The 26,582-nt window shown below is 46.0% G+C and overlaps 1 protein-coding gene across 3 annotated transcripts; it reads right to left on the bottom strand.

Moving 5' to 3' along the window:
- Nucleotides 1-770: 770 nt before the first annotated feature.
- Nucleotides 771-20,679, bottom strand: C4H7orf57 (chromosome 4 C7orf57 homolog). 3 transcript variants are annotated; one of them, XM_008524483.2, is made up of 9 exons: nt 20,356-20,500; nt 19,621-19,785; nt 15,533-15,718; nt 13,462-13,570; nt 10,930-11,086; nt 6,640-6,737; nt 4,927-5,144; nt 3,436-3,450; nt 771-1,844 (listed from the first exon to the last, which is right to left on the bottom strand). In XM_008524483.2, exons 2-9 carry the CDS (start codon nt 19,673-19,675, stop codon nt 1,798-1,800), a joined length of 885 nt encoding a protein of 294 aa, XP_008522705.1. In that variant the 5' UTR covers nt 19,676-19,785; nt 20,356-20,500; the 3' UTR covers nt 771-1,797. The 3 variants fall into 3 exon arrangements, with proteins under 3 accessions (XP_008522705.1, XP_008522707.1, XP_070471667.1); XM_008524485.2 differs by lacking the exon at nt 3,436-3,450 and having other exon boundaries at nt 20,356-20,679; XM_070615566.1 differs by lacking the exon at nt 3,436-3,450 and having other exon boundaries at nt 4,922-5,144.
- Between the last annotated feature and the right edge of the window lie 5,903 nt (nt 20,680-26,582).

Raw genomic sequence — 26,582 nt, 5'->3', positions numbered from 1 at the left:
CAGCTTTCCCCAGTGATGCTGGCTTTCCTACGTCTATCTGGGCCTCTCTTCATGAGCAAATTGACCACCAGTGTGAGCAGTGGTTTTCTGAGAGCTAAGTGAGAGAAGGATTGAGTACTGCGTGTTTGTTGGATTGTGTTAGGAACCTTGTTGACCTTAACTTTGATTAATGCTCGTGACAACCCTTGGATAGGAATTGTTTCCATTTTGTACACGAGGAAAACAGGCTCAGACCTAAGCCCTGTGAGCTGAGGTTGCCAGATGCCTTCCACAGAAACGTCAGAACACTGGGAGGGGGTGTGTGTGCGTGTGTGCACACATAGTGTAAAATTTGTACTTAAACAGTTTTGCTTGTTTTAACTGACAATTTATATTTAGTGTGATTGTGTAATTTTTTTATCTTTTGGAAGCAAGTCACTTACTTCAGAACAATTGGGTGGAATTTGCAAGTTTTCTGTTTCCATAATATGTTTATTGTATTTTACTAAGCAGAAAGTTAACTGCAGGACTGGCTTTTTTGGTAACAGTCCCTGGCAGCCTAGATGGAGACAAGATTTGATCACAGGTCCTTACTCCAAGTTTTGTCCTCTCCCTAAACTGCAGGTTTCTGTTACTCTAATAACCTAAAACAAGAATTAAAGAGTTGTAAGCTACTAATATCTGCTTCTGGAGATTTTTTTGTTAGGGTGGGGTGTTTGAGAATGAGGTAGGAATTGACGTAGAGGAAGGAAGAGGAGGGAAAGGGAGAAAAGAGGGAAAAATAAACATTATTATAATGCTGTATTCTTTTTATTCAATACAGTCATTCACATTTTTTTCACACTGCATACATTCTCCCGTAGTAATATCAGTTTGATTGAACAATATAGATACATGTGCTCAATTAAGTGTCTCATTTAAAGAGCTAATTTAAAACGTGTAAAATTTTAGGTGAGCAAGTGCATGATAAGTTTATCCTGAGAAATACGCTAATATATCTGTGAACTTCTTTTGGCTCTCCAAAAATCTTCCAGCAGAAAATTTTTATTTTATTAATGAATTAAATGTACAAAATATAAAACTACATTGTAATGCTAATTATTTGTGTATAAACAGTAACAAAATATATAAAAATGAGAATTCAGTCTGATTATTAAAACATTTTTGTTAAGACTACTAAGTTAAATATTAAAATTAAACACATTTTTACTTAAAAGATACAAAATAATAAACGTTTAATTGATGGATTTCAGTTTATGCAGAAAATATTAGCAAAAATTTAAAACTAACAAATGCTAAAATGTTTTTATATTAAATGTTTAAAACTTCAAGGTATAATAATCTTTTTCTTAATATAAAGTATACCACGGTATTCTAGAATTAAATATGTTTTTGTACCAGAAAAATTCTTTCTACAAAGATTATAGGACCAAATAATAGAAAAGGCTGTGAGCCTCTTCTAGTTAAGAGTCTAAACAATCGATTTTAATAGGAATGCCAACAACAGAGGCACACACAGTAGGAGGTGATGTCAGCTGATGATGGGGAGGAAGTAAGTGGTTCTAAGGCCCTGGGACATACCAAGCCAGCAAGGCACAGTCTCCCCAAGGCCACGTGCTTAACATCCCAGAGAAATGCAAGAAGTAAAACCCAACACTTGCACCGTCTATACAAGATGTCAAATCTGCTTTAAGATAAATTATTTCATAAGAATCTATATTGATAAAATATAACAGGAAACTTATAAATATAGCTGTAACATAATCTGATCATATTTAGTCATTAGAAAATGACCCAAAATGTATATTTTATCGGGTTTTATTTGAGCTCTGCTGGTGTTGGTGCAGATGGAGATGCTGTTGGACCTGCAATGCAAAGTAGAGAAATGAGTTTCTTGATAATTGACCTTGATAAAGATGATGTTCTTAATAAATTAAAAAATTTAACATATTCATTTTAAATAAAAGAAAACACATTTCTGTACCTAGTTAGAAGGATTATTCCTGAATTCTACATAAAATTTCAGCACATGGTCCCACCCACAGGCACAAATCATGCATTGGAAACATCAGTCTCTGACTTGTGCACTGCTAGACAAGAACACAGTGCCCCGTTGGAGACATGAAAATCCACCAGTCTCACCTCTCCATGTTGAAAAGTGTCTGCTGACATGAGTGCACTGAGCTGAGCTAACAGGGTGAGCATAGCCTCAGCGAGGCGAGTGGGCAGGAGGGAGGCCACTCAATCTAAAAAGTCTGCCCTCTTCCCCAGCCCCCAGAGGATGCTGCGTGGCTCTCGTCCCTGTACCCCAAGTCTCATGCACCTCTGTTAATGTCGGTCTTTCAAAGGACAATACTGTGCCAGTTTTCTCAAGGCCAGCTTTCTGGCATGCCAAAGGCATCTAGAATGTCTGCAAAAATTGAGCTAGGAAAATAATAATCCAGTGCCTCGTAGAGGGAAAGAAACATTAATAAGAAGCCTTCTTGAGGTCAGAAAGTTACAGTGGCAGGCTCTCAGTGGAGAGTTTTCCAGTGGGAAGGAAGAGGCCTGCTCTGGGTTGGCCATTGTCGTTTCATCAAGATAAAATCCAAGATGGGCAAGAGAAGAGATAGGAAACAGAAGGGGAGAGTGTGTGGCCGCCCTCGGCAACAGCGCTGGGCTGGTGGGCAGAGATCTTGGCGAGGGCGGGAGTGACACCTGGATAATGACACTTCAGCTACCCAGAGAATTTGCGGGAACAGGTCCACTCAACCAAATGGGGATTCTTCCAGATTACAGGGGCATTACTGCTAATTCAGTCTTTATCAATTTTGAACAGTTAAAATATTCCTCTGAGATTAAGCAGGTCTTGCTATTAATTGAAACACATAGATTACATAACGTGTGCAATGACTTATTTCCTGATAGAAAATTTATAAACTTATACTAGTGTTAAATGATAGTTCCTTGATTAGATTATGTATTTTGTTGGCAGTGGCGTAAATTCTATTTACATAAAACCATGCAAGAAAATAATGCTAAAAAGCCTAAAATTTCACGTGTAGGTGAGCCTCTGTGCCGGCCGCATTTGTATTTTTAAATTGGAGTCTTCCCATGGCTTTTCACTTCTCTTTTCCGTTATTAAAACCCACATTTCTCACATGGTGTGTGATACAATGTGTGTCTCTCAACTAAACTATGTTTTATCTTGTATAATATGCATAAAAGAATAAAATAATCTTATAATAATGTAAGTGGTCTCTCCTTTCCTGTCCCCAAATAGTGTTTCTAGAGCTCTGATTTTTTTAAAAGCATGGCTCGCACTGGCTTTGCAGTTAGAATACATGCGGTTCGGAGAAGGATGTCACAGGCTGCTGAGAGGCTCCGCTTCAAATATAAGAACTACGTCCATGGAGTTTTTTTGCATGTAAGACACTTTATAATTAGATACAGGTCAATTTCTCCATAAATACTCACTTGGAGGAGAAGGCTCTGTGATAAAGAACAAGCACGTTGGTTGTTCAATTTAGTAAAATTTAAAGTAGTAAAATACTTAAGACTAGGTATTACAAGAACTAGTGATACCGACCCTGATATCAGTTTCCCCACATTAAACCCAGCATATATGGGGTTAAAACCAAAACACTCATTCCCTGCTTACTCCCTGGCTTCCTGGCTCCACAATCCACTATCCTCCATGGAGGCAGACACCGTCAAAGACAAGCACCTGGATTGTGTCCTCCCCGCAAAGAGATACGGGCTGGTGGGAAAGCTGCTGACCAGCAAGGTCACGGGCTCCCTCCTCTCTGCAAGTGTCTCAAGGCCAAAGACAGGCTGGTGGGAAAGCTCCGACCAGCAAGGCCATATGCTCCCCCTCCCCTACCTAAAACCACAAATAAAAACCCTTTGCTTTAGCTTTTTGGGGAGTTTGGGATTTCAGCATTAGCTGCCCTCTCTCCTTGCTCAGCACTGTGCAAAAATAAAATTCCTACTTTCTTCCACCACACCCAGTGTCAGAGATTGGCTTGCTGCACAATGGGTGAGCGAACTCACTTCTGGTTTGATATCACTAGTACTTTTAATAATTACTTAAGGAATTAGTAAAAGGCTGTATTACTTAAAATGGTAAATCATGGAACACAACCGCCATTGTAAAGTTCAAACATGCACTGTTTAACAACGTCGAGTGTGAACTTTTCATGTACCACCACGACAATGGAGAGAGAGGGTATGTCATCAACAGAACTGGCTGGGGCCAACCTGGTGACAGTGCAGAGCAAGCAGGTGCTGATGACAACATCCCCCTTCCCGGGTGGAGGCGTTACCACCAGAGTAAGGAGCTGGGCAGCCAGACCCTGCTTACAAAGCGTCTCATGAAACACTTGAGATGCTTTAAGAGACGGAACATGCCTGCCTCCTCCTTATCAGAGAAATGAAGCCTCAAGAGTAAAAGTAAGTTGCCTATAGGCGAAGGGTCCCTGAACTGGAGCTGCAGAAACTCAGCTTGATGCTCAGTGGGCTTTAAGATGGACACAGCCAAAACTAGACTAAGTCCACCTGCTACTGTGACTGTTAAAAATCAAAACTAATATAGTGTTCTGAGCAGCTAATTACAGGGAAACTTCCAAACTTCAGAGTTTAATGACAAAGCATAGGAAATGCTTAGAATGGATAAATTTCAGGCTTGAATTGTGAGTTCTTTTCAAAGAACTGAGGACTTTTTTGAAGCTACCTCAAAGGGACCACTTACACAGAAGTTCAAGCATTGCTGGGTTCCTCTGAATAAAGAGAAAAAAGCAGCATATATGTTATCCTCATGTGTATCTTTAACCCCAATACTTCTGCAGGGTTTTCACACAGTTTTTAGATTACTCATTACGAGATAGATAATGAGACAAGAAAACGTCTGTTGCTGCTATCTCAATGAACAAAAACCTCAGGGAACAGGGATTGCCGGGGGCACTTCACCTTGAGCTTGGTCAGAGGCTTCGGGAACCTCTGGGTCTGGGAGCTGCTCGGCATCCTGGTGCCCTTCGGGGTCTTGCGTGGACTGAGATGATTCGGAGGCTCTGGATGTCTGTGGGGTCCTCTTGTCTGAACCAGCTCGCTGCTGTAACCACTCATCCTTATAACCATTGCTAATAAGTTTGGAAAAGTTTGTGGGTGAACTGGTTTTATGACCAGGCCTCAAAAGGAGAAAAATTAATGTCAAACGTAAGTACAAAGGTTAATGATAATCCAGAAGCATTGTCAGCCAACATACTGATAATAAATAGGATGCATTATTGTTCCTTAAAACATAAAGGAGATATTTCTCTCTTTCTCAGTCTCTCCCCCCGCCTCTCTCTCTCCCTCCCTCTCTCTCTCCTTGCCTCCTTCTCGCTCAGTCTCAGTCTCTGCCTCTCCATTTTCCAACATAAGGAAGCACACTTCCTAGCACCCCTTGTACAAGGGAGAACATGCTTAGTTCAGCGTTGAAATCCTTTCTCCACAACAGCCAGTTCGAAAGGGAATAATTCCAGCATTTCTCAGGGAGCCTCTGCAGAAGACACACCCTTCCCTGTAGTAACAGATTGCTCAGACGCCATCATGTTTAACAAATTACTACTTCCTTAATTAGTTCTTCCTTGTCCTCGTTAAGGATGCTCTGCTGTTGCTTTGCACAGCTTTGCCTTCTATCTGTCATTTCCCTTCTGCTGCTGCATCTTTGCTCATCTTGTCATAACCTACATTGAAGAGTGACAGGGCAGTCTGACGTGATGGAAGCAGCACGAGCTTGGAAGTCACACAGGTAACAAACACACACATTACCTGAGATGCCTGTTCGCTCTGAAACAGGTTTCTTACTTGCAAATCAGTCTGTTGTTAAGGGTATTCCTAACGCCCTCTCTCTCTCTCTCTCTCTCTCTCACTCTCTCCCTCTCTCTCTCTCAAGATATATATCTATAGACAATTTTTTCCTCCCTCCCAGTTTGAGCATGCTGCTCTCATGGCATTTGTCACATATAAAATAACTGATTGATTGGTTGTTTTCCCCACCGGATAAGAAGCTGTGTGAAGAACGAGTCAGACGATTAATGACATTAATTCTGGGACTAACTAGGATTCTGGGAAGGTAACGAGGACCAGGAGGCCTGAGGACCTCACTTTCCAGCTGAGAGATGAACCAAATGTCAGAGCGCCTCATAGGTTTTCCAGCTGAACACAGAACCAGAGCGCTCACTGAGTGTGGACACCAGGGTCGGGGCTTTGGTGACAGAAAATGTCAGGATTGAGCAACACACACGTAGAAGGACAAGTGGCCCCAAATTTAAGAGGCAAGCTTTTGTGAAGACAGGCTCGAGGAGGCAGGTCTCAGGCAGCACGCAGGCTCAGGGAGGACAGGGCGGCTTATTGGAGGAGTCCAACCTCTGAAAGGGTACAGACGGACGTCGGGAAGGAAGGGAAAATGGGATAGGAGGTGAGTAGACAAGGCTGGGCCTGGGCTTTGTATGCTGGGCCAGGGGAAATTGTGACATCAAAGTCACACTACAGAAACATGCTGCTGGGAAGTGAATATCATTAGGCTGACGTTAGCATAGCATGTTGTTGCCATCATTGTCACTGTTGGCACTTAGACAAAAGACCACAGAACAAACCCAAACTGAATGCAGACAATGTTGGTGCTGCCCGTGCACTTACATGGGCGGGAAGGAGAGTCTACTTCCTGCAGGGTCTTTGGGGCCAAGCGGGGTCCCCGTTTTGCTTGGATACTTTGAGTTAATGGCCGGTAGCCTCACCTGTATGAAGGACACACAAAACCCTGATTTAGTGAAGAGTTCAGCAGCTCAGATGCTAAAGGAGAAGAAAACTCACAGACAGTAGCAGAAGTACAAACCCCCCCAGGACTGGACTTGCAGCGTGGTCATTATTTGACTGGTAAACGGCCACAATGAAATATAATTCAACAATGGTTATGTAAAAGAGACCATCAGTAAATCAAAAGCAGTTGCTGCATTCAAGCAAAGATGCATCTATTCAGGAAGAAATACAGTGAACAACTCACAGTGTGAAATACTACAGGAGGACCTGGTCCTAAAGGGACTCTGGAGAGGTTGGGGTTCCCATGCTCGCAGGGCGGATAGCTCCTCCCATCCCCCTGGGGAGGCGCTATCTTTGAAGAACCTTGAATTCCTTCACCCTGAGCTGTCAAGTGGGAACCAGGGTGAAGCAAAAGGGAAAGGGCAGTAGGGATGGAGACCTGTCCTTCACTCATCCTTGAAGATGGGTTGCCACACCACCCAGCCATAGGAAGAGAGCGCTGTCCCCGGGTGACATGCCCGCCTGTCCATCTGCCCTGGTGCAACCCCATGGCAGGCACTCGAGTGTGTGTGTCAGTGAAGGATTGATGGAGACAACCTGATCCTGCTAAGAAGTCCAGGAGGTCACTGAGGAGGAAATTGGAGGAGAACGGGTGACATCTGAGATGGGCCCTGTGTGCACAAGAGAGGACAGTGCTGCTAGAGGGAACTATGCATGAGGTGGCCAGGGAGGAGAGGTGGATGTCAGGTGAAGAATGGAGATGGACTCAGACTAGAAAGACAAGAGGCTCAGGGGGATCTTTGGCCAAAGGCAAGGGGCACCTGAACCAGGTGGCAGCAAGGGGACGAGGAGAGCAGGGCTGATGTTCAGAAGCAAACGCAGGGACCCGGCAGATGACAGACATGAGGGGTGATGGAGAAGGTGACTCCTGAAATGAAAGCTGGACGCATGCTGGAAACAAGACACCAGGAGAAGAAAGCTCCTCGAGCAAGTTAGAAGGGAGAGGGGCCCAGAGCAGGCGAGGGGCTGGGTCTGGAGTGGAGGACTACAAAACCTTTAGACAAAGGCACAGGAGGAAAGTTGTGTGATGTTGGTTAGGTAAAGATTTCATAGATATAATATCAAAAGCAAAGTCATAAAGGAAAAAATGGATGAATCAGACTTCATCAAAGTTAAGAACTTCTGTTCTTCCAAAGACACTGTTAAAAGAATAAAAAGCCACAGACTGGGAGAACATATTTGCCAAACTCATCTCTGGGAAAGCATTTGTGTCCACAATATATAAAGAACTCTCAAAACTCAATAATAAGAAAACAAACAATTAAAACATGAGTGTGACCGGCCCAGTGGTGTAGTGGTTAAGCTTGCGAGCTCTGTTTCCACAGCCTGGGGTTCACGGGTTTGGATCCCAGGCACAGACCTGCACACTGCTCATCAAGCCATGCTGTGGTGGCATCCCACATACAAAAAACAGAGGAAGATTGGCACAAATGTTAGCTCAACAACCGTTTTCTTCAAGCAAAAAGAGGAAGATTGGCAACAGGTGTTAACGCTCAGGGCCAGTCTTTCTCACACACAAAAAAAGGAAAAATCCGTGGGCAAAAGATTAGAAGAGATGCTTCTCCAAAGAAGATATATGGCAAAAAGGAACAAGAAAAGATGCTCAAACCATCATCAGTCATTGGGGAAATGCAAAATAAAACCATGAGGAGTGCCTATTAGAATGGCTTAAGAAAACCTGATAAGACCAAGTGCTGTTGAGGACGTGGAGTAACCAGAACTCTCTACACCATGGGTGGGCGTGTAAAATGGTGTAATTGCTCTGGAAAACAGCATGGCAGCGTCTTGTGAGGGTAAACACACACCACACGACCCAGCAATCCAACTGCAAGGTCTTTGCCTATGTTCATACAAAAACCTGTTTGTGAGGTTGATGGTAGCTTTACTGATAATCATCAAGTGCTGGAAACAAGCCAGCATCCACCAACTGATGGATGGATAAATGAATAGAGAAAGCGCACCACCATCTTACAGTGGAAACTCCTCCAAAGCACAAAGGAAGGGACTACCCATATCCACGACAGAATGGCTCCCAATGTGTTGTGCCACATGGGAGAGGCCAGACACAAGGACTATATACAGTATGGTTCCACTGAGGTGATATTCAGGACAAGGAAAGACTATAAAGACTGAAATCAGACCAGTGCTTGCCAGGGGCTGGGGTGGGCGAGGGGTTGGCTTGGAAATTTGGAGGCAATGGAATAGCTCTGTACCCTGATGGTCATGGTGGTTATGCAATTAATACATTTGTCAAAACTTGTAGAACAGTGCTCAGTAAAAGGTGAATTTCCTCTGTGTAAATTATATCTTATAACAAAATAGGAGAAAATGCTATGGGGAAACAGAAAAACAAAAGCAACACACAACCCATGGAGGTACTGCAAGAATTTACAGGAAGAAAAGATGGCTCTTCAGAAGAGGAGCCAAGACCCAGCCCATTACCCTGTAGGTGAGCGAGAGCCCATAATGCTGGTGATTAGTGGGTAACACTTTTCTCCGAATATTGTAGCATGTCTGCCACGTGCCGAGCATGGCTGAGAAGTTCTGTGCCCCAGGTCCCCTCCTTGAGGCCAGTTGCAGGGGACAGGGGGACATGGGGCTAGACAGCCAGGCCCATGAGAGGCTGGGAAAGGACACCCATCAAATTCCACTTAACTTACTAGCTAAACAGTGTGGCATGTTTTCCTGTTAAACTCTTACTCTAGCTGTGCCAGAGGTCCTGAAGGACACGGGGAGAAAATAAAATAACTCCCCGGTCCTGTGCAATAGATGCTCCCGGGAGTCAAGTTGTGCACCAAAGTGGTGCTTAAAATAACTTAGGAGGGCAATCCGGGCCCTTCCCCACGTGCCACTCATCCCCTAAGATGGGAAGCAGCACCAAGTTCCTTCAGCTTAGATGTGGGCAGTGTCTGGGTCTTTAACCACAACTCCTCTCATCCTACGTCCTTACGCACGCACAGGGCCGGGCCTGGGCCAGCTTCTTGTGCCCAGATTGTTCAGCCCCCAGCACAGCTTTTGTCAATGGCTACTTACTAACCTGCTTGATTTGGGGGTGGTACAGCATTTAGCGTTTTCAAGTGCCTCTAGATGTGCACCGTGACTGTGGTCAACACCCAAAGGTCCCACTTATTGCTGGATGGTTCAGACACTTACATATCACCAAGAAACAGATGAGATCCTTAAAACAGTCCATTTCATTGATTGTGCGAATAACCCAAAGCCAGAGTCACAGGTGGAGGTGGGGATGTCTTGAAGAAAACAGATGGCCCAATGCAGACAACTGACATGCCACGTGGTGGTCAACTACTCCAGTCACCAAAATAAACTGCCAGGGTTTTTCTTTGAACCCTGACATTGAGAAGCCAGGCCCAGGAGTCAGGCGCAGACCATTCCCCGCAACAACTAGTGCCCACGCCGGGAACACCCAGCCTCCCTCTCACCTGCCGAGGATGGTCTAAATATAAAAACATCAGTGTTATTCTTCATATGAAGCTCACTGTTTCTCTCATGAATCCCCTGTCTGAAGGACTGAGGCTGACCTCAGACCTCGGCACTGGAGCCAGCGGGCTTTGCGGGAGCCCTGGGCCATGGGGCTCTGGGTGGTGAAGGGATCAGGTTACCACAACCACAAAGCTGCTCCTTTGAAATACAAACCCACTAACAAGGCTTTCACCTTGAAGCCAGTTGCTCCTTCGTGGTCAAATATACCACTGGGGGTTTGTACAGAAAACAAGCATCGTCTTCTCTTCTTCTATTATCAATAAACAGTACTCCAGGGAAATTTTAACTTAAATACTTAAATAAAAAAATGGGAATGCTCAGAAACTAGACAATGAATAACAAAATGTCCTTTCTATATGTGCAGGATGAGAAGTGGCATGCCCTAAATAAGCATTAACTAGTTAAAACTCACTTAGATAACCTCAACATTCATGAAAACACAAAGGAAGATACTATTATCGTGGCCTCTTGCCTTTCAGTGGATCCAAACTTAAAGGACAGAATCCGGGTGTTGTCATGGACAACATGAGACACACTGCCTGCTGAGGATCACGTCACTTATCAGAGAGAGACAAGCAGAGCGACGCCATCAATGATGGCTCCCGTCACCTTTTTTTTCTCCTTTTCAAGTTCCTCGGCCTCCCTTTGCCAAACCGTCTTCATGTCGAAGTCAAATGGCCCTCTTCGGGACTCATAGTTACCGTTGGCCTGCTCAGGGTTAAACTCCTCGTAAACCATGTAATCTGGCATGGACACAGCAGGGGTTCTGCAGAAACAGATGCAAGAGTTCCAGTGTGATGCCACTTCTGCATCTCTCCTCCCTCTCTCTCTTCCTTCCTCTTTCCCTCCATTCTCCCTCCTTCCCTTCCTCCCTCCCTCCCTCCCTCCTTCTCTCCCTTCCTTTCTCCCTGCCTCCCTCGCTCTCTTCTTTCCTTCCCTCCCTCCTTCTCCCTTCCTCTCTCCTCTTTTGTGTAGTAAGCACCATCCTTTTTCTCCCTCCCACACCAAAGCTTGAAGACCCAAGTGGGCAGTGTCAATATTAGTAAAATGAGATATATTAAATTATGAATTAATAATATGAATTATTTAATCTATGAATTAACAAATTACAAAACAATTATTTCTTTTATGATATTATATACTCCTTTGTCCTCCTAAAATAGACTCCCCTCACCATTCACTATTTGACTTGATCATTAATAATAATAATAATAATAACCTTTTTTTGTTTTCTGTTAGCCATTTTTACCGTGAACATTTGAGCTTTCGGCCTGTTTCCCACACAAACGGTATACACAGGAAGGTCACCCACAAGCACAGCAAGGTTGGAATGGTAGAGCACAGCAAAGTCAACCTTGGAGGACCAGGTACATGTGTCCCACACCAAGCCCCTGGGAGGCTGCAGAGATGACCCCACATCCCACTCCTCTGTTGTCACTTGCTCAGCAGTGAGCCGGGTGGCACCTCAGCTCCAGGATATGAAAGCCCCCAGGTGGGCTGAGGAGCAGGGGTCCTGGGCCCCTAGGGGCCTTCTCCTATTTACCACCACCCTGTGGATCCTGGGTCAGGCAGGTCTTACTCAGCAGGCTAAGGGCTGGGACTTGATCCTAGCAGCAGCGAGGGGCCAAGAAAACCTGGAGCAGGGGAGAAGATTTTCAATTTCAAAGGCTAAGTGAAGTAGGCTGGGCTCGGAGCGTGGAGGGGGCGGGCACTGGAGAAGATGCCCTGCCAGGGGCAGGAGTGGGGAAGGGAGACTAGAATGGAGAGGGCAGGAAGAATGGGGAGGAGAGGGAGGAGAGAAAGGAGAGAGGAGGGGCAGAGGGGAAGGAGGAGAGGCAGGGGAGGGAGAGGGGAGGGAGAGGGGAGGGAGAGGGGAGATGGGGGGGAGGAGAGGAGGAGGCAGGAGGTGGGGGAGGGAGACTAGAATGGAGAGGGAGGGAAGAATGGGGAGGAGAGAGAGGAGAGAGGAGGGGGAGAGGGGAAGGAGGAGAGGCAGGGGAGGGAGAGGGGAGGGAGAGGGGAGACGGGGGGGGGGGCAGGAGAGGAGGAGGCAGGAGGTGGGGCAGGGAAGTAGAAGAAGAAGCTGGAGTCATCACAATGTGATACCTGGCAGGGACTGGGCTGGTCAGAGCAGGTGAATGAAGAAAGGGAAAGAAAAGAAGGGGCTCCCAGCTGTCCCTAAGACAGAGGGCTGGAAGGAGGCACCTTGGGGGCCCCTGAGGTTGCAAGGACAGGCCTGGGAACAGAGGTCAGAGGCTAAGAATGCAGGCTGGGAGGCGACCACAGTACTCTGGAAGAGAAGCCACAGACACGGCCCAGCTGCTCAGGTAAGGTGGGACAGGCCAAGGGATCAAGAGAGACAGGAAACCCAGCCCGCGAATCCCCCTGTGGTCCTGGTCCTGGTCCCTGGAAGCCTCTTGCCGGTACCCTGGCCTCCTGCCTCCCTCTCTCACCTTCCCCTGCTGGCCCTTGCCATTTCTCTCTGGATGAGGCTCCGTCAGAGGGAAGCCATGTCAACCTGAAAGAACAGAGGAAGAAGACTCCAGAAGACAAAGCTGCACTGTGAGCGCAGGCGGAGCCTGCAGTAACCCTGATGACAGACAGGCACATCTGCCAGAGCCTCCTTTCCAAGTCAACCAGGAAAGCGCTCTGAGGAGACTTTCCACATTACTTCTCAGTCCAAGACAGGTGTTTGGGAAGCTCTGGTTTGCATGCCCAAACATAGGAATTTCTTAGACATTTCAAACATTCTGGGGACAGTGGTTCCCCATAACTCTGTAATCACCATAGAAATTTAATATTTCCTGTATTTCTGGCCTTAAATAGCACCTTTCTTCAGTGAGAAGAAAGCTTTGGGATAAGGTGGTGTTTGTAGGAGGCTGTGGTACAGAGAGAACAAAAACTTGAAGCAGGCCCAAGAGGTACAACTCTAGGGTGCCAAACACCATGGAGATTTCCAGAACTCTGATGCTCTAACAACTGATTCTACACTCCCCAGAGAGCTAACTATTGTATGATACTACCTGGAGTTGCAATATCATACTATTGGTATCAGTATTAGGAATTGTATATTTAAAATTCTAATTGAGCTACTTTTTTTCTATCAAGATGAACAACGTTGGGATGCTGCACAGTACTCACTGTCTCTGGTCAGCTGTGGGCGGCTTGCTGTGGTGGATGTACCAATCTGGCAAGGAATAGGTGACTGGGGAGCCTTTCCTGGTCCCGGGAGCAAAGTGCTTCAACAGATCTCAAAACCAAAAAGACACACTGTGAGTGAATGCGTCCGACCCGGGCACAGGCATTTCTAGCAGGCAGGTCACAGTTTCAAAAGGGAGCTGTGACTTCTCCTTTGAGTTGCCTCTGGGCCCCAGGGGCCACAGGACATCAGGGCAGTCCCTGGTCCTCACCTGCCTGGGCACATGCTGAGATATGGGTCCTGCTTGGTTCTCAGGAGGGACATCCTTGGTGCACATTCCCCAACCCCAATCCCACCCCTGATCCTGAGCGGGCATCTACGCATGCTAACATCCATCCATTCCCAGGTGGAGTATGTCACACCCTGACATCTGTGAGGGCAAAACTCAGGTCTCCAGGGGGCTGCTTGCTAGCTGCCCCTCTCAGCTACCCCCATGCCTTCCCGGTAGCCTTAGACAGTCCCACTGTTCTCCTCCTCCACCATGAGGCTGTCCCTGACCACCCACAGCATTTCTAGGAGAAGCTGCCCCCTCCAGGTTCTGATGAGAAGTGGGGCACAGACCCCTGTAAATCACTGGGCAGAGGGGGTTGGTAACCAGTGCCTCATCTTGGAGCCACCCTGAGAGGGACAGAGCACTAGGCTCCTTCTTGGAGACTCAGTTCAGTCCCTATCTACTCGCTCGCTTTCTGGCATCCATGCCTCCCTCCCCTGGCTCCAAGGGCTTTTTCATAGCTGGGGGTTGGAGGGGTGTCAACAGACAGGGAGGTGGGAAGGACTGGTTTGGTCTGCTAAAAAGGACAGCAAAGTGATGATAATCACAGCAGTGGCAGTAGCCAACATTTCCGATTTCTTACTATCAGTAAGAAATTTTTAACTTTTGATTTTTTTTAATATTTGAGACTTAGTGAAAAGTTGCAAGAATAGTATTAATTCCCCTAGATGCTTCCGCCACATTCCCCAAATGCTAACATTCCATTCACATTTGTTCTATCATCCTCTTGCTCTCCATCTCTATCTCCATTCGTATTGCCGCTGTCATTGCTGCTTTTTGGGAACGTGTTGCAGGCATGAGGCCCCTTTACCCCTATATACTGCAGTGGAAGTTTCGAAAAGATGGTTATTACATAATCATGGTATAATGACCAAAGTCAGGAAGTTAGTGTTGATGCAATCCTTGTATCTAATTTACAGATCTTGTTCAGATTTTGCCAGCTGTCCCTGGCAGCTAAGAGCGAATGTTCTTCTAACCAATGGCTGGGGCGTGGGGAGGTCCTGTCCACGTGCCTTACGTGTAGTGAATCAAATGGTTTCTTCTGGGCTTCCTAACGCTAAAGCTCAGATGTTACCATTTTGTTTTCCATTCCCCATGACAATCTCTTGAGGGGTTGGCAGCCAGAAAAAAGAAAAAAGGTTAGTATCTCTCACTGCCACTTACGACAAAATCTGCTGTAAGACATTTTAGACATTAACTCCTTAACTTCCGGTCAGCCATTTCTATTAGCACAAGCAAGCAGTACTTTCTCAATTAAATCACAGATGAAAGTCTGATGTTCATCAGCATCGCTGGTGAAACTCGTCTGTGGCCTTCATTATTTACAATGTATTAAATCATAGCACAGGGCAATGAGCACAAATGGCAGGAAATGAACACTTCACAAGCTAGTAAGGAATTGGTTGCCTGGAGAAGGCCGTGAAAGTATAGAACTCGGTTCTCCTCCAGGATTCAGATATAAAACGAGGTGGGGTGAGTCACTGCCTCGGTGTCACTCTGGAGAAAGGTCCTACAAAGCCACTTCTGGGAATTCAAAGTCTACTCAGTCTTTCTCATAAAAGGTAGCATGTCCCTGAAGAGTACACCCACCCCGAAGTGGATCAATTAACCTCAATTTCCAAAGGCCTTGCACAAAACTCATAGATTGTGCAGTAAAATATTTATATGGAAGAAATGATGACCAAAACGAGCCATCACTCCTCCCCACAAAGCAAGACACTGGAAGTGCCTGCAGTGCTCACCAGGCCGGCCACCTTGCTTTGCGAGCTTCACGTATTCCGAGTCTGTTTCTTTGATCCAGTACCTTCGCATCCCAAGCGTGTGCCCATTGTCTGTGTCCCTCAGGTCACTGAGACCTGGGATCTGGGATGCCAGTGGGACATCCAAGGCCTTCTCGGACCGCTTCACAGGAAGGTGGTAATACCAGTCTAGGGAAGAGGAGGCCAAGGGTGGAGCTGTTACATGTGGAGCTGAGGTTGGTTTGATCCACTGCCTGAATGATGGCTATGCCAGGGAGGGTACCTCATGCTCTGTGGGACAGCAGCATGAGAGACACTACCACAGGACATCACCTTGGGAGAGACCACCAGGGGACATCAGAAGGGAGAAACTGCTCTCCTTTGAACACCTATGACAAGGGGTAACCCTGTCAGTCATGTAATTAAAAGTCTCTAAAACCCACCAGCATGCCACCTTTGGTCCCAGCAGATGGCAGAGGGCTTCCATGAGGCCAGCTGGCTGCACTGCCCGTGGCTGCCCCTCTGCTCTCGAGCAGTGAGAGCGCAACCTCTTCCACTGGGTTTTTAGCCTCCCAGTGCGGTATCTGAGTCCCCTCTCTCTCTCTCTTTCCTTTTAACCCTCCATGAAATTGGAAATATACATTCCTGAAAAATCCCAAATCACTTAATAGTAGGGGCAAGTCTATGGTATATGTGGCCAAGTGTTGGTCAAGATTTGATCAACTCTGTAGATTAAAAACACTGCGATATAAATTCCATCACAGAAGTAACAGCCTTACTGAGCATGTTTACCCATTTGACAAGAGCAGGAGGAGGCAGGACGGGGTGCTGTCTGGGAAGCCTCATCCTGTGACAACCTTATTTGAAGCCCCCTTCATGCCCTCATCCCACCACCCTGGGGTCCAGCATTCAGGTTGACCTGCCTCTCAGATGCTGGAACCCTTTCCACACAAACCTCTCCACTTTCTTGGTTTGCGCCTGAGGCCAAAGTGGGACATTATGAGAAGTTATTAATGAAAAGCGAACAGAGCTCTAGAGGGTTGCAAAAAGAGATAGGAGGGAAGGAAAGGCCTTTGGTCAGGGCAACCTCATATGGGAAACTATCTCGGGCCACAGATTCATGAGGTGGAAGAGTCTGGCTCCCTCCAAAATATCAAGTCAGGTTCCACGAAGTTGAAGGCTGCTGAGTGTAGATAATGGGTGTGTGATTTCTATAGGGTTGGGGTCCCATGAAGAGGAAGTTGGATGCACCCATGTGGAAGGATGAAGGAGAGGAAAAGGAAGGACAGTTTGCTCTCTGCCCTTCCTCCCCACTCTTATTTGAGCTCCAGGGAGACAGGGGCCGTGGACAATGAGCTGAACTGACCTTGGCAAAGGATGGGGCCCCCTAAGTGGGCATAGCCGCTGAGGGCATCCAGGAAGGGCCCTGCAGGCTGCTTTGTGACCACTCATGAGACTCGGTGTCAGGAGCAGGAGGTGTCAGCAGAAGCCTAGGGCCCTGCAATTATCAGTGTATACTTATGACCCCACTGAGAGGAGAGATCAGGGGACATTTGAACTATTGGTGTTTTAGGTGACTCTTCGCATCATAAATCAATTAACTCCAAATAATAGAAAAAATATCCCATCTGATTGAAAGCTTTGGAAACAAATCCAGGAAGAATGTAAAATACAAAAGATGCCATTAGCATGGCACAAGTGACTCGTGCATTTAAGATCACTTACTTAGAACCAGAGGTCACAAACGCATGATGTTCAGGTTCTAACATGTTATCTGGCTCATGGCCAGTGTGATGGGTAATTTTACGTGTCAACTTGGCTGGGCCATGGTGTCCATATATTTTGTCAAACACAAGTCTATATGTTGCTGTGAAAGGAGTATGTAGACGAGATTATCTATATAGATATAGATACAGTGAGAGCTGTATGCAGATGCCGTAGGAGACAAGACAGTCTTGGATGAACTGGTGTGCCCAGCTGAAAGTCTACAAGCATGGAGAGGAGGAGAGCCAAGTGCACAGAGGGAGGCAATCAGCAGGCTGGCCCATAAATAAAATACACTTCAATTAAGGGCCAGTTGAGGGTGGACAGTGAAAACCCCCATTCCAGCTCATACATGGCAGCCATCACAACATCCTACTCATTTTGTTGCTCTGGAGAACCCTGACTGGTACAATAGGGCACAGGAAAACAGTGCTGAAGAAATCAACTTGTGTAAACACACAAGAGTCCCATGAACAAGAAGGAATCTTTCCTCTGAAGCTAAAAGCTTGGACATTCAATTTCTGCTTAGAACTAAAGCCGGGTTCACCACATAAAAACGAATGACATTTAAGATGCCAAATCTTTTAAATATCTAATGAATAGTAATTAGCTGAATCAACATCATACAGTTTTGAAAAGGAGCAAAAATGTTGAGAAAGTCTTAAAGAATTGTGCAAACACAGAGAATCAGTGTAAGAATTAAGAGTAAGAGTTTAGGAGCTTCATACTCTGATCATATTCATTTCAAATATTTTCTCTTTTAGAGAGAAGGCATTTGATGCTTGTCTTATTTTTCCTTTCTGTGTTTTGATTACTAATTAATCCACAGAGGACACTGTATCTTCTACTTCTTCTCATTACTGGAAGCTTCAGACAGGCACTGAACTCTCATCCTGTCTGCCATTTATAACTGCGTGCAAAGGAGCTCGGAGTGAGGGCCCGAATCATTAAGAATGAACCATCGCCACCACACACACACACACACACACAGGGTTAAAGGGATGAGAATTGTCTTGTAGCTTTCATCACTCAAAAATTATTAGTACTTGTATGACAGCAGATCACTTACCATCATGTAGAATTTTTTAGTGTAGCTTCCATGCCTCCTCAGGTACAGGATATGAGCGCCTTTATTTTCTCGATAAGGAGACAGGCTGAGAGAGCTCTCTGGTCTCTAAGCCACAAGGCAGTGTCATATGTCCATGTACCCTGGGGGCTCCTGCCTCTGGGCTGCCACGGCCTCAGAGAACAGGACTTGAAGCCCAGGCAGAGGAGACACCTGCAAGGTGCGCAACCTCAGGCAGCATCCTAAATCTCTCTGTGCCTGTTTCCTCAACTACAAACTGAGGTTAATGATACCTCATCGGGTTGTTATGAGGTTAAACGTTAGTTTATAAAAGTGCTTAAAACAGTGCCTGGCACATATCGGTATCAATTAGTGTTGTTCACACAAGGAGGCCGCTCACCAAGGCACATAAAGGCTGAGAACCCACAGTGGAGAAGAAAAACCTGCCAGGCCTCCTGTGTCCCCCCGCCCACCCAAGTTCCCAGCACGGCCACGGTGTCACCAATAGCGTCACAGTCAGAGCTCTCGGCTAGAAGCCCATTTAGATCACGGGAAGGCCGTGCTCTGTTCCACTTCTGGGCAGACGTGAGGGGCTACATTGTGCCTGTCAGCCCCTACCCTGCCTCTGCCAGCAGAGCGCCAGGATCCTCCTCACTCCCCTCTTTCTCCAGCCCTTCTCAAGGTGAGGAGGAATCAAACAAAGGCAAAACCAGACAGCAGCATCCAAGTCTTCTTCCTTCACTTCCGCTTCAACCCCTGGGAAGCGAGAAGCCTCGCTGCCACATGAACCTGCATCCAGCGCTTGTTTCCTGTGTCCAGCCACTTAAAGCAGGAGACACAGTCAACCTGCTTGGGGTGTAAATTAGGAGCAGGAGCCAGGAAATCAGTGAAATACATGGGCATGCAGCTGAAAATGAAGATGCCTAAGTCAACATTCGGGGAAACAGCTGTGAGCGTTACATAGGATTAAACTATTACAGAGAAAATTTCAGAGATGCTATTGCTCCAACAACAGTGGTCGCCTGGTGTTCTTTTGTTGAAAATAGAGAAAAACAAGACTAATCTCCACCCCCCCCCCCTTTCCCTTTAAGCCTTGCTTGGGCACTGGGGCACAGGGGCAGTGTGCAGCTTTCTTCGAGGGTATCATGAGTTAGTTTCAGTCATACTCCCTGCACGCCCACGTGCACACACGCAGGGTGCTGGGTTTCCAGCCCGTCCAGCAGCAGAGGGGACCCAGCGCTCTTTCCACAGGGTCACTCACCGCAGGGAGCGTAGCGGCTGGAGGTGCTGTGCAGCTCCTTGCTCGTGTTCCTCATGCCGGGGGAGACACGATGGGTCTGGTGTTCAGGGGTGAGCTGGGAACCGCCTCCAGCGACTGAGCTTCAGAGGCCACCTCCGTGCCCCTGTTTCGTCTGTCCACCTCCACCTGACACGTATGCGGGCATCTCATTACTCAGAAGGGCGTGCATGCCCACGGGGGTATACAGCAGGGACACGTCCACGCTAGGTACACAACAGGAGCATGTCCACGCAAGCATACTTCAGGGACACATTCATGCCCAGTACACAGCAGGGCACATCCACGCGGGTATACAGTAGGGGTACGTGCACGCGGGTGTACAGCAGGGGCACATCCATGACCGGTATATAGCAGAGCACATTAACGCCGAGTGCACAGCAGGGGCATGTCCATGCAGGTATACAGCAGGAGACAACAGATAATCGCAGGTATACAGCAGGGGGACATGCATGCTGGTAGAGAGCAGGGGCACATCCACACGAAGTATATACAGCAGAGGCACGTCTATACCGGGTAGACAGCAGGGGCACATCCATGCCAGGTATATAGCAGGGGCACAACCACGCGAGCATACAGCAGGGGACAACAGGTTCCGAGGTCCCGCCCCGGTCCGGTGCTCCTCGGTCCCGAGTGACAGACGGCCCCCTCCCCGCCCAGCCCCGCCCCACCCCGTCCAGGCCTCTGGCCCTCGCTCACTAGCACTCGGAAGATCTCGGTGGGTGCTGCCCGCAACACCTGAGGCAAGAGCCTGTAGTCTGCTGGCTGCTGGGGCAAAGCCCAAACTCCCAGCGCGGCGCGAAACCACAACAACTCGCGTCGCCCGGGAAACGGCTGGGCGGCCAACCGGCGGGCGCGGGTGGAGCGCCAGCAGCCAATCGAGGAGGCCTGTGGGGCCGCAGCCGGCCAATCAGAGCCGGGGCAGAGCGCGGGCCACTGTCAACCGCGGAAGGGGGCGGGGCCGTGCTGCTGGCCCGACGCTGCCCCGGGCAGCTTCGGCAAAGCGGTCCAGAAAAACTAAACAGAGATTTGCTCGTCAACCTCCCGCTTATTTAATGCATTTTTTAAAAGAGGAAGATTAAGTCCCTGGAAAAACTCAGCAAAGACGTTTCTGCCAACGGTGTATCAGTAGTGAAATAATCACGTAAACGCACCTCCTCGCATCTTACGTTTTTCAGGAGTATTTCTGTTTTCTAAGTTAAGAGACGCTTTTATAAAGGCCTTTGGCCGTGTTTCTACGGAACAGTGTTCGGCGTCTCAACACTGGAAGTTAGTGTGAACTTTTGGCCTGGATTTGGGTCTATCATGAATGTTGCTCCACAGGAAGGAAGATGATCTCTCGGGCATACTGCTCCGTGAAGCCAATAGGACACACGACAGCGATGGCAATTTGTTATCAGGAAAGCTCCATGCCGCCCTGCGAGGTGCGCAACCCGCCCTGGCCAAAGAATGGAAAGAACGACCCACTGTTGACCCAGCGTGAGTTACACAGGGGTAAACTATTACAGAGATCAGTCAGAGAAATCCTGTTGTTCCAACGACTGAGGCAACAGCAAGGAGCTTTGGTTTTCTCTTATTGAAAATAAAAAATGAATCAAGACATTTTCAATGGTGGTCATTTGGCAGCTTGAGCTAAACAAGGTGCTGCTTTGGTTACACAAGGAAAGCCTTAGAAATATAGCAGAAGACAGGTAATACAGGAATTGGGTAACGAGAAGATACGTCTTGTGACAGCAACTAACCCTAACTCTGTGGTTTATCGAGCTCTAACATGATACCGTGATGAATCTTCAGGGTCTTCAGCTGACCCAGTCATGTAGTAAGCAAGACTTCACATTGCAATGTTGAATGTTTGTTCCACTGTGTGTAGAGGCATTTAGATTGTCACCAAGAATAACAGGGACTTCCTTTTGCACAAGTCACAGCACCAGCTGCCCAGGGCATTGCGCAGTCATGAGAAGATTGTTTTTAAAAACAGTTATCATAGTTACTGGAGCTGTCATGACTAAAGAGTGTCTTTTTCTCTCTTTTTCTTTCTGGGTTAATAGGAGAGTACAGCGCTCACCCAAGTTGACAACCTGCCTTACTAACTGAAATCATAATTTGAGTTGTAATGAAGAGTGATCATTCCTTAGAAGAAAGTTTTGACTTTTGAAGTGTGATTGAAATTACAAGTATTTGCAGATGCTAGATCAAATAAGAATCTAGGTGTCATGCAAATGAAAACATGACACAAGGATAACGTACTTAGAAGGAGAACATCTCACTCTCTTTATTTCCTACACTTATCACATAATCGTCTTTCTGTTACATAATAGCCCTCAGCGTCTAGAAGGACCTCCTCACATACAATCTCACTTTGTGCACAATGCATTCAGCTTTATTTGTAGATGCTTAGATAAAATGTATCTATATCTTATACATAGATGTCTTATATATCTATAGATATATCTTATATCTTATGTAAGATGTTATAGATATATTATGCCAGAAATACAGATATCTCATTATAGATATCTTATATCTTATATAGATATCTCCTGCTTATGAGCATTTTGAAAAGAGAAAAAAAATGTATTTCAGTACAAATTCCAATTTTTCAAAGCCCTGGAACTCTTCCTGCCTGCCTAGTTTCTCTTGGTTTACCCCTGTTGTTGACTGAAGCTGATTTATTTAAACTCCCAGGACACATCTTTTCTGTTCTTTTGTCCATCCTTGTTATGTATTCCAGCCACAAGCAGCTAAAAGGCCTGTGACAATTCCTTTCCTAACCATCACCCCCAGGGGGCTCAATCTTTCCCCCTCTCGATTTTGTAGCATACTCTTTAGACCAGGGTTTCACAAATGGGCAAAACTTATCAATTTTGTTTTCTTTATGATGATAATCCAAAATAAAATCAAAATTTTGGCAAATATTTATGTATTTCAATGTTGCATAGTAGTTTGGCCTTTCAGCCTAGTTGGGAAATAAGACCATCATCTCTGTAGGCACAGAGGGGGACAGGATTTCTCTATGCCCCTAACAGCACCTTCTACACTGCCCTGCCTTGTGTGTTAAAGTGATAATGACATTTTTCTTTGGTAGAAAAATTTCACATTTTAAAAGGGATTTAAACAAGATGTCTTGCTTAAGATTGAGATTTAACAGTAAAAAGTTTTGGAAAAGTAACAAAGAGTGAAAACAAAATAAACTTAAGTGACAGAACAGTTTAAATCATTTTAAATTAAATTCCTGTAAAACAACAATTTGCATTGTTGGGGCAGGGGAAAATCTCCTTTCTTCCCTTCTTGTGTTCTTATAGCTGGACTAATAATAAAATTGACAAAAAAAACACATTAAAAGGAGAAAAACCCAGTTTGATACATATGTATTGGAGATCACAGAGAAATGATGCTCGTAGAGTGAACAAAGCAGGCAGTGTATATATCTCTCACACAAAGAAACAATAAATTTGTGAGGAATGACAGGAGAAAGAAACTTAGATTTGAGGTATGTAATGAGTGAGGAATTTAAGCGAAGTTTAGGCTCTGGGTCATAAGTTAACAAGGATTCTATAAATAACCTTCTCAGCCCTGAACCCCCAGCTCTGGTGATCAGGCCGCAGGGAGAGCACCTTCCACGTGGGAGATTCATCTTCTGCCTTCAGCGGGAGCAGACAGAAGGATCAGAGTGCTGTTTTTGCTTCTCAAGTAATTTTAATTCAAAATAATCAATATGCTATTGTGGGATGTTTTGGGGTGCCCTCCCCTGGCCCCAACAGTATGTAAGGCTAAGGTAATTGCATTGTTTTGGAAGAAATGCAAAGTAAGTAATTTGTATTTGAGAAATAGTAAATGTGATCATATACAATATATGATTTATTATTTTAAAAGTTAGATTGTTATAGGCAGTCAGAAACCAATGTTTAGAGTAGAGATGTGGGATTTTTGTTTTGTCTCCAAAAATAAGAGGACTATTTTTATATTAATGGAATATTAATTAAACCTTAATTAATCAAACCTTCTTTCACTCCTGGGGTGTAATGAGTCCTGGACATTTTAAGGAGTAAATTGCTTTTCCTGCTCTACATGCAAGATTTCCAAGGGGTCTGCTTGGAATGGGTAGTTAATCTCCCCAAGGATCAAAGTTGATGATGATGAAGATGATGACAACAATGAGGATGATGACGCAGACTGCTGTGGACTGAATGTTTGTGTTCCCCCAAAATTCACGTGCTGAAAACTAATAGCCAATATGATGGTATTAAGAGGTGGGCCTTTGGCAGATGATGAGGTCATGAGGGCAGAGCCCTGGTGAATGAGATTAGTGCCCTTATAAGAGAGACCCCAGAGAACTCCTGTGCCCCTTCTGCCATGCAAGGACACAGTGACACAGAGAGAAGATGTCACCTATGAAACAGAAGCAGGTCTTCACCAGACACCAGATCTACCAGTGCCTTGATCTTGGACTTCTAGCCTCCAGAACCATGAGAAATAACACAATTTTTGTTGTTTATAACGCAGGCTAGGGTGTTTGCTTATAGCAACCTGAATGGGCTATGATAGAAATTGGTACCGAGCAGTGGGGGTGCTGCTGTAACAAATGTGCAAAAGTGTGGAAGCAGCTCTGGAACTGGGTCATGAGCAGAGGCTGGATGAGTTTGGAAGTGAGTGCTAGAAAAAGCCTACATGTCTGTGAACAGACAGTTAAGGGTGATTCTGGGGAGAGATCAGAAAGAAAAGAGGAGAGTTTTAGAGAAAGCCTCAGTCTTCTTAGAGAATACCTACATGGTCACGAACAGAATGTTGGTAGACATATGGATGGTATGGCAGAAATAAGAGCCATTGTTGATGCAAATAATCTATAATCAATCTATAAATCGAAATTGAGGTGAGTTTATTATGAGCCAGGTCCGAGGAGCTTGCAAGCAATGACTTCGTATATTTAGCTGCAACTATTCTAAACAAAGTGTTGAAGATGTGGCTTGGCTTCTCTTGACTGCTTATAGTAAAATGTGAGAAGAGAGAAATGACTTAAAGACAGAATTGTTAAGCAAAAAGGAGGCAGAACTTAAAGATTTGGAAAATTCTCAGCCTATCCATAGTGTAAAAAATGAGAAAGCTTGGTCAAAAGAGAGCACTAAGGGTGTGATTAGGAGATTGGTATGCATCAGCCATCTCAACAGAAGCCAGGAGCTGTCTTCCAAGACAGTGGGAGAATGACCCCAGAGGCAGTTTAGAGATTTCAGGGCTCCCACTCCCCTCACAGGCCAGAGTGCAAGGGGCTGGGGGGCCAGAGGATTTCAAAAGGGAGGAGCAGCCCAGGTTGCCTCCCCGAAAGCCACAGAGGCGGAGCCACCTCATTTGCTGGGCACAATCGCTGCCTGGCAAAGCTAGGGGGCAGGATCCCCCAGTGGGTCCAGAAGGCAGGACCTCTGCCTCAGCGGTCTAAAGGGCAGAGCATTGAGCCAAAGAGGATTATTCTTGAGCCTTAAGGCTTAATGTGGTTTGCCCCTATAAGGGAGGAAAAAGTTTTCCTTGACCTCTTAGGGTCCTGGCTGGGTCCAAAAAGTAAACTGACAAGGACAGATCAGCAGGAGAAAAGCATCCAAATGTGATTTAATTGGATGTGAAGGCTTACAAGAGAATGAAGACCCAAAGAGGTGACCAGAGCAGGAAGGTTTTATACTCTAGACAAAGAAACCGTAAATATGTGAAGAATTGACAAGGCAAACGGGCTTGGGCTTGGGGTAGTAAGTGGTGAGGAAGAGACTAGGAAGATAAGGGCTAGTTTAACAAGGTTTTGTACAGATTTCTCAGCGCAGATTCCCTGTCTCTAGGGATGGCAATGTCCTCTCTCTCCTCATGCAGGGAGGGCACCTCCCACAGGGGAGATTTATGACCTGGTTCAGGGAAGAAGGGTGAGTGTGGAGGTCAGGGTGACCTTCCTGCTTCTGCAGTTTTTAAAAATTCCTTCACTTAAGATATATAACATGACTAGGTGCCATATTTTGGGGCAGCATGTGCTAAACCCCATCGTGTCATTAGGTTTGGGACTTTTCCTTTATTTTGTTTGTATTTGTCTCTTTTGGAATGGGTATGTCTATCCCATGACTGTCTCACCATTGTATTCTGGAAGCGCATAACTTGCTTGGTTCCACATTCACAGCTTGGGGAGAATCTGCTTCAAGATGAATCCTACCTCCAGTCTCACCTGTATCTGACTGAGACTCTATTTAGGTGAGATTTTGAACTGAGACTTTAAAGTTTGTGCTAGAACAAGTTAGGACATTTGGGACTATTTGGACGGAATGAATGTATTTTTCACGTAGGAAGGACGCGAATTTGGGAGGGGCACAGTGGAACGCTATAGACTGAATGTTTATGTCCCCCCAACATTCATAGGTTGAAACTTAACCCCCATAAGACGGGATTTGGAGGTGGGCCTTTGGGAGGTGATTAGATCACGAGGGTGGAGACCTCGTGAGTGGGCTTAGTGCTCTTATAAGAGATCTCAGAGAGCTCCCTTACCCCTTTCATCATGTGAGGATACCCTGGGAAGACAACCATGTATGAACCAGGAGCGAGCCCTCACTGGACACCAAATCTGCCAGCCCCTTGATCTTGGACTTGCAGCCTCTCAGAACTGTGAGAAATAAATGTCTGTTGTTTATAAGCCACAAGTCTAGGGTATTTTGTTATCGCCACTGGAATGGACTAAGACAAAGGCTTTGCCTTGTGTTTAGGTTTTCAGGAAAAACAGTGGCTTTCAGAGACTCCATTTGGATCCGTCATCTGAATTCTGTCCTCATTTGCAGACAGCTTCCGTAGCTTTCACAGCTTTGAAAGTGTTGCACCTTGAGACTTACAATTAAACATGGTTAGGGAAACAGCCCACAACCTCCTACTTCCAAACCCTCTCTCTCCTTGGCTTCCAAGACCTCTCA

The sequence above is a fragment of the Equus przewalskii genome, chromosome 4 (genome assembly GCF_037783145.1).
Source record: "Equus przewalskii isolate Varuska chromosome 4, EquPr2, whole genome shotgun sequence".
Lineage (NCBI taxonomy): Eukaryota > Metazoa > Chordata > Mammalia > Perissodactyla > Equidae > Equus > Equus przewalskii.
This window is presented reverse-complemented; position numbering and strand designations above follow the sequence as displayed.